This window comes from Pelodiscus sinensis, chromosome 29 (genome assembly GCF_049634645.1).
Source record: "Pelodiscus sinensis isolate JC-2024 chromosome 29, ASM4963464v1, whole genome shotgun sequence".
NCBI lineage: Eukaryota > Metazoa > Chordata > Testudines > Trionychidae > Pelodiscus > Pelodiscus sinensis.
In genome coordinates this window covers 2,275,681-2,288,469 of record NC_134739.1, presented here as the reverse complement: position 1 = coordinate 2,288,469, position 12,789 = coordinate 2,275,681, and the positions used below count along the sequence as shown (strand labels likewise).

The following is a 12,789-nucleotide window of genomic DNA, read 5'->3' as shown; positions in this document are numbered from 1 at the left end:
TTTGACAGTTGCTATTTTCTTAGAAATTAGTGCTATTGAATTAAATAATCTCTAGACTAGGCATGTAAAAGAATAGTTGATTACTTGACTGCATGATAAGACTAGGCTTATGGGATAGTCGAGTTGACTATTCGCATTTCCCCCTCCCTCTTGCTGCCTCTATATCAGAGGCAGTAAAAGCCGGCTCCTCCCAGCACTATCTCCACGGTGCAGAGGCGGTAGGCGAGGCAGAGGTACAGCGTCCCAGGTCTCAGACCTACCCCCATTGCAGCTCTGCCTTTTAAATGCAGCAAGAGTCGGGCTGCCTGCACGCCCAGCTCCTACTACATTTCAACTCCAGAACCCCAGTGGGGCCCCTTATCACTAATCATGTATTTGATACAAATAGATTGCCTGGGGATAGAAGGGGGAGCGCACGTAGTCTCCTCCCACTGCCAGAGGCATGGGTGCCAAGAAGGAATGGGGGGGGGGCAAAGACTTCATGCGCTCCCCCACCCCCAGACCAATCATGGCCCACCCTCTACTCCGGGTTCCAACCCACGGCCCTGTAATAGTAGCTGCTCATGTAAGTCCCCAACATCTGCTATAAGACAGCACCAAGACTCCTGGGCTACTTCTCCACACCTTCCTTCTCTCCGGTTCTTTGTCCTAGTGTCCACTTGTTGTCTCTTTTCCTCCTACTCCCAGCGGTGCTTTTCTCCATCCTCTCAGCTAAACATGCCCACCACCAACTGAAGGCAAGATCCTTTTATAGCCAGTCTCAAATGGTTTTCCTTAATTAACCCCAGGTGTCCTAATCAGCCCAGGCTGGCCTGACTCTGCAGATCTGGTCAATTAGACCCAGGTGTTCCACTGCCCTGATTGCCTCTGCTGGTTCTAAACCAGCCCCTTCCTGTTACTCTGGGAACAGAGATCTCCTCAGTCTGAGGCTAATGTATCTTCCCTCCACTACTTTTAGCCTTCTGATCTGATCCTGTCACCCTCCCAATTACATCATAATGGAACAAAGGACACCCTTACAAAATTCCACATACCCACTTACATGGACAAGCATATATTAGCTTTTTCCTTAGTGTGGCTAAACTGGGAAATTAAATATATATGTAGGCATAAAAACTATGACAACTGAGGCTAACGTACTATAGCAAATAGGAGATGAACCAGAAGTACTGCATGATTTAATAGATCTTTTCTTGCTCTCACCTTTAGATTATATGACAGAGGACAGTAATAAGCAACTATTTAAAATGTCGACACATTCTATTATAATCTCTTTTTAAAAGGATGAAGTAGTCAAGAGCCAACAGGAGGGTCATGGCACCTCTCTCAGAGTAGGCAAAATCCTCAAAAAAGCTGATTCTAATGCCATAGAATGCATTTCTGAAAAAAAGTTAGCAAATGTTTCCTTTCATAATTTGAATGTGCTTAATCTGAAGATGATGGTTACCAAGTTGAATTTTGAATTTTAAGGTAATTAGAGAAGAAACAAAAAAGAGCTAAGTTAAAAAATAGGAAAGAAAACACACTAAATATGGTTCCTAATTTGGAACACTGAGCTATCAGAAAATGAAGGGCGTGATCTCTGGTCATGTGATGATGCGCACTTGAATTTTGTTGGATTTGCAGTAAGGACGATGTTTAATAGTTATTCAATCTTTTTCATTGCTGTATGCAGTGCTGCTATAGCCATGTCACTCCCAGGATATTAGAGATACAAGATGGGAGAGTCTGTCTGTCTCGATATCGATATCGATATACACACAAACACAAAATATCCTGCAGGACATCATCACGTCACTCTGGATCCCCAGGAACCCTGACCACATGACTACTCTGTGAAATGGGGGGGGAGGGCAGCAGCTCCATCCCCACATGCCCCCTAGAGCAGTGTCCACCTGCCTCTGGGCCCCGCGCCCAGCCTTCCTAACCCACTTGCCTGCTGCACAGCTTTGCTCTGTGCAGCCTGGGCTCAAGCACACTCTCCTGGAGCCACTGTGAGCTCAGCAGGTCTTGTACCCTGGCCACGTCAACTAATCGAGTAGTCAATGGATTTTCCATTGACTAGTCAATTAGTCAATAAGCAGGTGAGCCACAGTGGAGTTAGCTCCCCAGTCTGGGATCGAACCCCACTGCAGTTCTGCCTTTTAAATGTATTAAGAGCCTGTCAGCTCTTAATACATTTAAAAAGGCTGGTGAGTAGCAGGGGGACCTGGCACAAGACGGGCATCAGCTGTCCTGGCTCATGCTGAATCCCCCTCCCCCCGCCACTCTTTACCCTTTTAAACGTATTAAGAGTCAACAGGCTCTTACTACATTTAAAAAGCAGAGGTGCAGTGTCTGGGACTGGGCTCGAGCCAGGAATCAGCTTATCCCCAGCTCGCACCCGGTCCCTACTATCCACCCTGCCTTCAATGTCCCCTCAGCAGAGATGGTGCTGAGGGGAAAATAGGGGCAGGATGAGCTACAGAATGATCATTTCAGCAGAAAAGTTCATCTGCAACATGCACAATGTACCTGATGAGGAGGGCTGTGAGAAGGCACAAGTAACATTGTTCTCCAAGTATCCACACGAGAGGCACTGCCTCCAACAAGTGATGTATGGCCTTCAAAGAGCTTGCTTTCAAGTTATGGAGTGTAGGCAACAATCCAGCATTTCCCTCACCAGAGCACATGTGGGACCAAACAGAGAAGTGATACCTAAGCTAATGCCACCAGTGCAATCCAGACAGCTGTACAGATATTGCTACTTGTGGAAGTATCGAAGAGCACACACCACAACCTGTAGCTGCAGAGATAGCCTAGTGGCATGCCTTGACAGTACAGGCAGTCCCCAGTTACGTACAAAATAGGGACTGTAGGTTTGTTCTTAAGTTGAATCTGTATGTAAGTCGGAACTGGCATCAGCCGCTGCTGAAACTGACCGCCAGTTCTGACTTACATACAGATTCAACTTAAGAACCCCAAGCTTCCCCAAGTCAGCTGCTGCTGAAACTGATGAGCGCTGATTCCAGGAAGCCTGGGGCAGAGCAACTCTGCCTCGGGCTTCCTGCAGTCAGCGCTGGTCAGTTTCAGCAGCGGCTTACTTGGGGACGCCTGGGGCAGAGCAGCTGGGGTGCTGCTGGGTTGCTCCAATAGTGCCCAGAGCGGGTGCTGCAGGACCAATCCGCAGCGCCCCAGCTGCTCTGCTCCAGGGTCCAAAACAAAAGACTGGTCTGCTGGGGGGGGGGTACCCCCCCCCAGCAGACCAGGGACACGGGGAGCAGAGCAGCAGTGTGCCGCGCCTCTGAGGCTTTGCTCTGGCAAAGTCTCAGAGGCGCGGGACCCCTCCCCCCCGCGGCTGCGGCTTCAGTCCCGGTGCCTGTGGTCTGCTGGGGACCGTCCCCAGCAGACCACAGGCACCAGGACCCAAGCAGCAGCAGCAGCGGTTCCCGCGCTTCTGAGGCTTTGCTCTGGCAAAGCCTCAGAAGCCCAGGAACCCACCCGGTGCCTCTGGTCTGCTGGAGACAGTCTCCAGCAGACCAGGGACACCGGAGCAGCTTACGAACGGGGCTCTCTCACCCCGGAGCTCGCAGGTAGCAATCCGCTACCTCGACCTCCGGGGCGAGAAAGCCCCGTTCGTAAGTCGGATCCGCGTAAGTCGGGGACTGCCTGTATATGGAAACATGTAAATGCAAAGAGTGTATGGGTACACGGAGGAATTGTTAAATTATATTTGTCTAACAACATGCAGGATTCAGAGTAACTCTGTGGAATAAAAATAGAAAAAATACTAATATTTCAAATCTTACACATTTTAAATTTCAATTTAGGTGGTGAAATATTCAACATTCAGCTTGGTGAACATTTTTCAGATTCAACACATTCAAATTACGAAAAATAATTTTCCCACTTTTTCCCCAAAAATGTGTGTCACCTCATTTTACAGAAAATGTGTACAGTCTATCAGAAAAGTCTCTCTGAAATTATGACTGCAAAAGCCCAAATCTGTAGCATTATTTCACACTGCTTCTATTTATCCACAGGGGCATTTTCCCATTGAAATTCTTAACTTTAAAAAGCTGACATGATACAAATGCTTTGTTATGTTTAAAAGGCATTTCACCTACTTCCTAGTAGAAAAGCAAAAGCTCACAATACCTGTGGTAGGCTGAACGCGATACTGCCTGGAACAACCGATGAATGTGTTCTCAACGTGAAAATGTATCTGTGGTTTGGAGAAGTCCTCACAACTACATGCCTAGACAAGAAAACAGCGTTTTATTTTTATAACAGAGGTATGATAAATCAAATCTTAGATTTCATTCAGCTACTGTGATAGAAACACTCAAATCCCTGCCCTGCACTAAAATGTAAGCAGGAGTGTGCCTGTGCAGATCCACACTGAGGCCACTGACTTCAATCAGGCTCCAGATGGGTAGGAAGCCACTGAGAGGATAAAGAAAGGAAACCTGCACAACACTTTTCAAAAGACAAGCCAGGGTGCTTAAATTCATCACTCTGCTAGACACTAAAAATTGTGCACTGAATAGATACACTGGACATATGGTTTATTACAACTATCTACAATGGGGTGGCCACATTTTGTGACCCATTTAAGCCTTGGCAGGCTTCTTCCAGGGGGCTAGGGGTTTCAACCCCACTCCTGCTGAAACCCCAGCAGGCATGCTCCACAGGGCTGAAGCACCAAGACTCCCCTCCCCACTGGGCAGAGGCCCCTGCACTCCACTATGCTACTGCAAGGCAGAGGTTCGGCACTCCACCTCCGCAGTTTGGCAGGTAGAGAATATGGGTGAATCTCCGAGAGCTGCACTTTAACTCACAGGCACCAAATCCATGGGTGCTCCAAGGCAGGAGTCAGAAAGTGAGCGTGCAACATGATGCGAAGGCTGGCTTTGGAACAGGGAGTTTGTTTACAAACAGCAGCCGGGTGATTAAGATAGCAAAGAGTTTGTCACTAAATTAAATTAAGCATTCCTGGGCACTTCAATTCAAAGGTATGGAAACAAAGGGTAGGAATAAATGGTCCATTTTCAGAACAGAGAGAAGTAAATAAAGATGTCCACTGAAGGGCTTCTCCTGGTCTGGGATCGGTGCTGTTCAACCCATTCACAAATGGCCAGAGAGGTGGCAAAGTTTGCAGATTATACAAAATTTCTGATAGTCAAGTCTAAAACAGGCTGCAATGAAGGGTTTGCAAAGAAATGATAATGCCTAACTTAACCGTCACCCATCAAGAAAGATCTTGAGTCATTTGCAGTTGTCTGGAAGCCCTGTATTTTGAGAGCACTGCAAATTCCTAAGAATCCTTCTCACTGTGCCTATCTTCCTGAACTGTGGAACTGTCATTCTCCCCCTCAGCAGAAGTAAAAATTATCTCCAGTCATAAATGGGACAGATGCAACTGAATCACGAAAAGGGATGTAAAATCCCGTTAAATTTCATGTTTAAACAGTTAAACAAGTTAACCAATTAAGGGAAGCGCTAGTGCCCCTCTGCTGCAACTGGCGTGGCCCTCTGCCACAGGTAAGGGCTGCTCTGGGCATCTGGAGCAGCCCCTACCTGTGTTCTCCTCACTCCCCCTTCTCGAGCCACCGAGGATAGGGGCTGCTCCAGGCATGTCCACGGCAGGTCCCACGGGGCTGGAGCAGCACTCTGCCCATGGCAAGCAGAGAGCTGCTCCAGCCCTCACCCGTTAACCAGAACTGGTAAGCATCACCAATTAACCTTTCACATCCCTATCATGTAGCTGTCCTTAACATGCATCAAAATAATACCAGGGAATCTAAATGGTAATAAGATTGCTGAGACATAATGCCTTTTGAACTGGGACGTTTACGAAGACAGCCCATAGATGATGGCAATGATTTCAGTGGTAATGTAATTCATAACAATGTAATGTAGTTCATAATGAATTATTAAAATGATAAATTATCAATGACAGACACATTCAATAACTAAAATATGAAGAGTTTACTGACAATAGTCCCTCCCCCCTTTAACTGTAAGAGTCGCAGACAGCTGAGCCATTGTTCTCCCCTCCCCCAACAAGCTGCCCCACCACCAGCTACCCTCTCCCCCAGAACTGTAGGGTGTTAATGGGCCACTTCACCTTGAATGGTCCCTTGCAATATGCACTAGCTATTTCTGCTAAACAATCTGTTTCACCGTCCATGTTCCTGTGACACTTTTCCAGATCCAAAGAAGAGCTCTGTGTAGCTCAAACCCCATTCACCAACAAAAGTTGATCCAATACATGTTAGCTCAGCCACCTTGTCACCAGAGATGACGGACTGGTTTAGCTGCTGATAGTGGAGGGGTATCACTGAAAGGTTTGCCTCCCTTCCCCCCCATACCGTGAGTCATACAGTGCCTTAGTCTCAGCATTTTGGTGCTGCCTCTCCCCACAGCTGCAGTTGTGCACCGGAAGAAGAGCTGGTAGCAAACCCTGGGAGAAATTGGATTGGGGAGGCTGAGGGAACATGGCCTTATGGGTCCCCGTCCCCCCCCCACCTGAACGTCACCTCTACTTATAATTCTAAAGCCGCCAAGCTCAATTGCACTTAATGTCAACTTATTCTTCATGTTTATTCATCCATATAGTCATTCATTGACCACAGCCATGATTTAATTCACCTTTTAAAACAAGGACTTTGCAGCACAGCTTGGCAAGACAGGATTCCAAAATGGCTTTCTAGATACAGATTCCATTTTGTACACAAAGAAAGAGGGATCATTTCCACCTGTGAGATTTCACAGCTACAATCCTAGCTTGTTTTTCAACAACGGTGTGGGGAGAAATTGGAATGCTATTCAGAAAAAGCGTTCCCCCACAAAACGTCACTCCTTGTGCTACACTTGGTGGGGGAGGAGAGACTTCCAGAAAAAACAGTGACTCCCGTTCTCAGAACTACTGTTCTGGAAGATGTACTGCTCAGATCTATTCCAGGTAGGTGCGTGTGCACAGTTGTCAAAAGTTTTGTCCTAGCAGCTTCCTGTCAGGTCAGCAACAGAGCCCATAAGAATAGCGCCAATATGGTGCTCTATATAGTCACCCTGCCGACCCATGCCAGCTACTCAGACAGCGGGGAAGGTGGGTGGGAGGGTCTGGAATGGACACGAATAAGACATCTCAAAGAACAAGAGTTACAAGGAGGAAGGTAACTGTTTTTTCTTCGAGTGATTGCTCCTATCCATTCCAGTCAGGTGGATCCCAAGCCTTATCTAGGTGGTGGGGTTAGAGTCTGGAATTGCAGACTGCAGCACTGCCTCTCCAAAGGCTGCATCCTCTTTGGCCTGGTGAACAATGGCCTAGTGCAAAGTGAACATGTGTACAGAGCATCATGTCGCTGCTCTGCAATAGCACCTGAGCCAGGGCCCTTGTTGAATGAGCCATGATGCTAGACGGGGTAATCTTGGAGAGAACACAGAATGTCCACATACAATCAGTGACCCAGAAGCATAGCGTTGCAATGAAACTGGGAGCCCTTTCACCCATTCTGAAACCACTACAAAGAATTGGGTTGACCATCTAAACCAGGGCTACTCAGCCACATGCAGCCCACAGGCCTTTTTTGTGGCCCGTGGTGCAGTTTGAGTTTACGCAGTGTGAAAGTAGAAAGAATTATACTGTAAGAGAAAGATGAATTGTGCTATAATAATTGAATAAGTTGAAGGAATTCTGTTTGTCTTTTAAGAGGAAGAAGAAAAGTATGTTAATGTTGATTGTAGGTATGCAGATCAAGGTGCTAGCCAATTTGGGCCTGAGTTTAACAGGAAAAGGAATATTAGGTGTTAGACAGAAAGCAATTCCAGAATAATCAGGGAGATATAGCCAGGAGATTGCTGTGTGCTTGATATTGAAATGAAGATCCTTAACCACACTAATAATGTGAAGTTTTGTCACCCTTTGATCTTGTTAACTTGGCCTTTTGACTGTATAAATCAAGGGGTTTGAACCTTGTATGGTACTCACATTTTCTGAATGCATTTTAGTAGAGCTTTGCTGAAATAAACAAAAGCGGTCTAACAAATCTGTGAGTCCTGTCTGACTTTGACAATTTGGAGGTTCCACCGAGATGGCAACCGTCTTCGCTGAGGCTGTGTGATCCCTGACTGTCTGGCAGGATGACCGTGGTAGCCGGCACCTGGGCATTTGGCCCGAGCGGTCCTCCGCCAGAACGGAAAGGTGCACAACCACAGCGAAGTCTACGCCATCGAACCTGTTGGTTCCCGCTCTGTTCTGGTAGGGATCACGGGATCTAACATCAGGACTCTGGTCAGGTAATTATTTCTATGTTTTGTCCGGACTGAGGACTGTCTTGTCTCTGTGTCTATCCGTCTTCCCGGTGGTGTGAGTGAGTCTGGGAGCCATCCCTGCCCGGGGACTGGCTGACCAAGGGGCTCCTGTCCCCGCGGTCTGTGTGACTGGAATCTGCACAATCGCAGCCGCACCGCACCTTGGATAAAATCCTTGGAGTGAACGCAAGGGCGATTGAGGCAGTAGCCTGTGGGCTTCTTCTGTGTGTTGCACTGGGCACCGCTCTGACGAACCCGAATTTCCTCCTTGTGTGATTGGTGTATGAAGTCCTCCTGTATGGGTAACTAGACGTCTAAGCAGGGATAGTTCCCTAAAGGGACCCTGGCTCAGTTTATATATTTTAGAAAGGGTCCGGACTCCTGTAAATTTCTGGAAAAATGATCTAGATTAACTCTGAGGGGATCCCAAAACTCAGTGGCCACTGTTAGGATCTTGGAACAAAGACCAAGTGGACGTCTTAAAAGACAAACTTGGCCTTCCCAAAACTAAATTGGCTAGAGGAGAGGTAGATTGCTTCATGCAGTGGTGGGACGAGGCAAATCTTAAATGGACTGAATCGAAGCTCGCCTCCCTTAAAAATTCTAATAATAAGTAAAAAGCTTTATTGGAAACCTTCTCTCCCACCACCAGACCGAGCGCTTCCCTTTACCCCGTCCTCCAAGAAGACTCAGACCGGTCCCACTTGAAGCTATAAACCCTGGACCCACACGGAGCTCCACTCGATTGTAAAAGGTTTTCCAAAGCCCCAGGAAAACCCTACCAAATTTGCAGAGGAATTTTGCTAGTGTGCAATGCCTATGAACCCTCTGAAGCAGACCTCCTGCAACTGTGTAAGCTACTTATAACCCCGTAAACAGCAACAAAGAAAAAAACCCAGGCAACTATCACACAGACTGAGTGATGTGTTTTTTTGTTTTGTTTTGTTTTTTTTGTTCGTTTGTTTTTGCAACATTCTGGTATACAGCAACCGGGTGAAAATGGACAGGGTGCCCTGGCGCATGCGTTTGTTAATGGCCTCCTACCTGCTATTAGCAGTATGTCAAAGCAAATAAGTGTTGGATGGGAGGCCAAGACCATGGACAAATTGCAAGCAGTGGCAGAGCATTGCCACTGCACTCTAAAAGGAAAGAGAAGCAGTCCTCACAAAAGGTAATGGCTCTGCAAATACAGCATTATTCAGGCCAAGGCAGACAGTACCGGGAACGGGGAGGGTACCAAGAATGGGGATAAGGTCGGAGAAGGGGTTGTGGCACCCGGTTTTTGGGATTTAGAGGTTTCAACTCCGGTCATATCCACCCTGTGGGAACAAGGCATTATTGTCCCGTTCCAGCCCCTGTAACACCCCTATCCTCCCCGTTTGAAAAGCTGATGGTAAATCATGGTGGTTTGTTCAGGATCTTCAAGCTATTAACTGCATTGTTGTACCCACCTTTCCTGTAATCCCTAACCCAGCAACTATTCTGGCTTCTATCACACCAGATGCAACTCATTTTACTGTTATTGATCTGTGTTCTGCTTTCTTTCTGTCCCGGGTGACACAGGTCCAATATGTAAATGATCTACTCCTCTGTTCCCCTTCATTATCTGCCTCAGAAACTGACTCTTTAGTGCTTCTCACTGCCCCCCCCACCTTAGGGTTACCTGTCTACTGTAAGCCTTTTACCCTTTTCTGCCACGAGCAATCTGATTGTGCACTTGGGGTTCTTACTCAGGAGAATGGTGGCAAAAATCATCCAGTAGCTTATTTTTCTGCCACCTTGGATCCTGTTGCCCAAGGTCTACCCCACCTGCATGCTGTGGCTGCCGCGGCACGCCTAATTGAAATGTCTGAGTCCCTTGTCCTCCGCTCTCCTGTTTCTCTCATGGTCCCTCACTCTATAGAAACTCTCCTGCTACAACGTAATACAGCTCACCTTTCCTCCGCCCGCCTCACTAGGTACGAACTTTTACTGCTTTCGGCTTCACATATCACCAGAAAGCACTGTTCTCAGTTGAACCCTGCCACTCTCCTTCCTCTGTCTAATGACGGTGAACCCCACGACTGCCTTGCAGCTGTCTCTGCTGTCACCGTCCCGCGCCCCGACCTTTCTGATGTCTCTCTCTCTTAACTCCGACCTTGTGTTATCCACTGACGGTTCCTGCTTTCGAGATAGACAAGGTCGTCTCCTTGCAGGATATGCTGGGGTATCACTCTCTGAAACCCTAGAAGCTGTGCCATTACCTTCTGTGACAGCGCAAGTCGCTGAACTAGTTGCCCTAACCCGCACTTGCTTTCTGGCTGAGGGACACTCCGCCACCATTTATACTGATTCTCGATACGCTTTTGGGGTTGTACATGACTTTGGCACCCTCTGGCAAGCTCGGGGTTTCCTTACCTCTGCTGGTGCCCCTATCAAGAATGGCCCCTACATTGCTGCTCTCCTGTATGCAGTTTTACTCCCATCTGCCTTAGCTATTGTTAAGTGCCCTGGCCACTCCACAGCAGATACTGATGTTGCTAAGGGTAATGCTGCCATAGAACCTTCCCCAGGTGCGTTTCTCGGTTCCCTGTCTGTTTCTGTACCACTGCCGTCCCTTTTTGACCTCACCCTGCTCCAAAACTCTGCCCCAGAGGCAGAAAAAGACTCCTGGGTTGCCCAGGGTTGCTCTCTACACCCCGATTCCCTTTGGCGCTCGCCTATTGGTGCCTTTGTGGCCCCATTTTCACTCTACCCCTCTCTGGCCGCCCTGCTTCACGATGTTTCGCATGTCGGAAAGGAGGGGATGGTCTCTGCTGTAACTAAGGCAGGATGGTGAGCCCCACATTTCAGCTGTTTTGCAGCCCACCACTGTGCCGCCTGTACTACTTGCCAAAGCTACAATGTTGGCAAACCTGTAAAGGTAGCTCAAGGGTTCTGGGGCCTGCCCCAAGCACTGTTCTTGCATTGGCAGCTTGATTTTGTACAAATGTCTGTGTGTCAACTATATGAATTTATTTTGGTTATGGTATGCTTATTTTCGGGTTGGATTGAAGCCTTTCCTTGTCGCAAAGCTGATTCACTGTCCGTTACCAAATGTTTGTTAAATCATATTATGCCTGCCAAAGGAATTCCTGCCACTCTGTCCAGTGACCGGGGTACACATTTTACTGGACAACTTGTTCAGCACCTGGATCGTGTGTTACATGTCACGCACTTGCTGCACTGTCCCTACCACCCACACAGCACAGGTGCAGTTGAAAGACGAAATGGAGTGCTAAAAAAAAAAAAAAAAAAAAAAAAGCTTGCAAAAAAATTTGTGACTCTACAGGGTTAAGCTGGCCAGCGGCCTTACCATTGGCCCTTATGGAAATTCGATCCACCCCATCCCAAAGACATAAATTAAGTCCTTTTGAAATTGTTATGAGGCGCCCTATGCGAACAATGGCTTCCATTACTCCAGTCTCAGACTTGAACTTGACTCACAGTATACTCCTTCAGTACTGCAAGGGACTAATGCAAGCTGTAAGTCACTTCCATTCACAGGTTCGAGCCGCCTGGACAACGGAACCCACCTCTGAAGCCTGCCACACCCTCGAGACAGGTGATTGGGTCTACGTACGACACCACCAACGAAAACACGCCCTGGAACCCCGGTGGAAGGGCCCGCATCAGATGCTGCTCATTACCCAGACGGCTGTTAAACTATCCGGCATAGTAGCATGGATACATGCTTCTCAGTGTAAGAAGCCGCCACCCCCAGCAGACCAGTCATTGCCTCAGGACCACGCAGAGTCAATTTTGACTCCAGAAGAAGACGTAGAGGAACAGCCTGCAATACCTTACAACCTACGTTCACGTAAGGGTTGCCTGAAGCAGACGACAACCAAAAGCAAGGCCCAAGAAGAAGCAGTAGTGAGCCTAGCGCCTGCTGCCTGGTGGACATAAAACCGTGACTGCGGTTCCCTCAGCTGAGGTTGTCAGAACCAAAAAGGGTCTTGCCTCCAGCATGTGCCTCTGGTGGGGCCTGTTCCTCGGCCACTGGTGTCTTAAGGTCTGGGGAATCCACAATGACAATGACAATTCTTTTATCCACCAGCAAGTATGGATCGCTCAGACCCTTAATATCTCTAATTGCTGAGTCTGCAGCCACATCCCAGCCCACTCACAAGCTGGTTCCTGTCTTGGCAATCCCACTTAATTCCCCAGGCCTCACCGGAGGACCTCATCCAATTAACAAGACATGGAACAGTAATGACACTTGGGAAGCAGTAGGAATAACTACTGATCTAAATGGTTAAGTGTGGAGAAGGGAAAAAGGTCACTGGTGTTGGGTGTGTAATGGGACGGGGCTGAATCTGGGGAGGAGCAGTTACTGGAGAATTAAATCACTCTCATGCTCCCCCTACAGCCACCCTAGTGAGAACAGTACAATCTTTCAATGCCATGCAAATAACACCACTCCCCGTAAGGAGAATCACCGTGTGCCCTTCGGGGGTTATTACTCCTCCTTTG

The 12,789-nt window shown here is 47.8% G+C and overlaps 1 protein-coding gene across 3 annotated transcripts in view; it reads right to left on the bottom strand.

The window, feature by feature from the left end:
• Positions 1-12,789, bottom strand: part of NSF (N-ethylmaleimide sensitive factor, vesicle fusing ATPase) — a 162,931-nt gene that overhangs the window by 123,894 nt on the left and 26,248 nt on the right. For all 3 annotated transcript variants that reach the window (XM_075911369.1, XM_075911370.1, XM_025181455.2), the window contains exon 3: positions 4,138-4,237. In XM_075911369.1, coding sequence (XP_075767484.1) covers positions 4,138-4,237 — 100 coding nt within the window. The remainder of the gene's footprint in view (positions 1-4,137; positions 4,238-12,789) is intronic.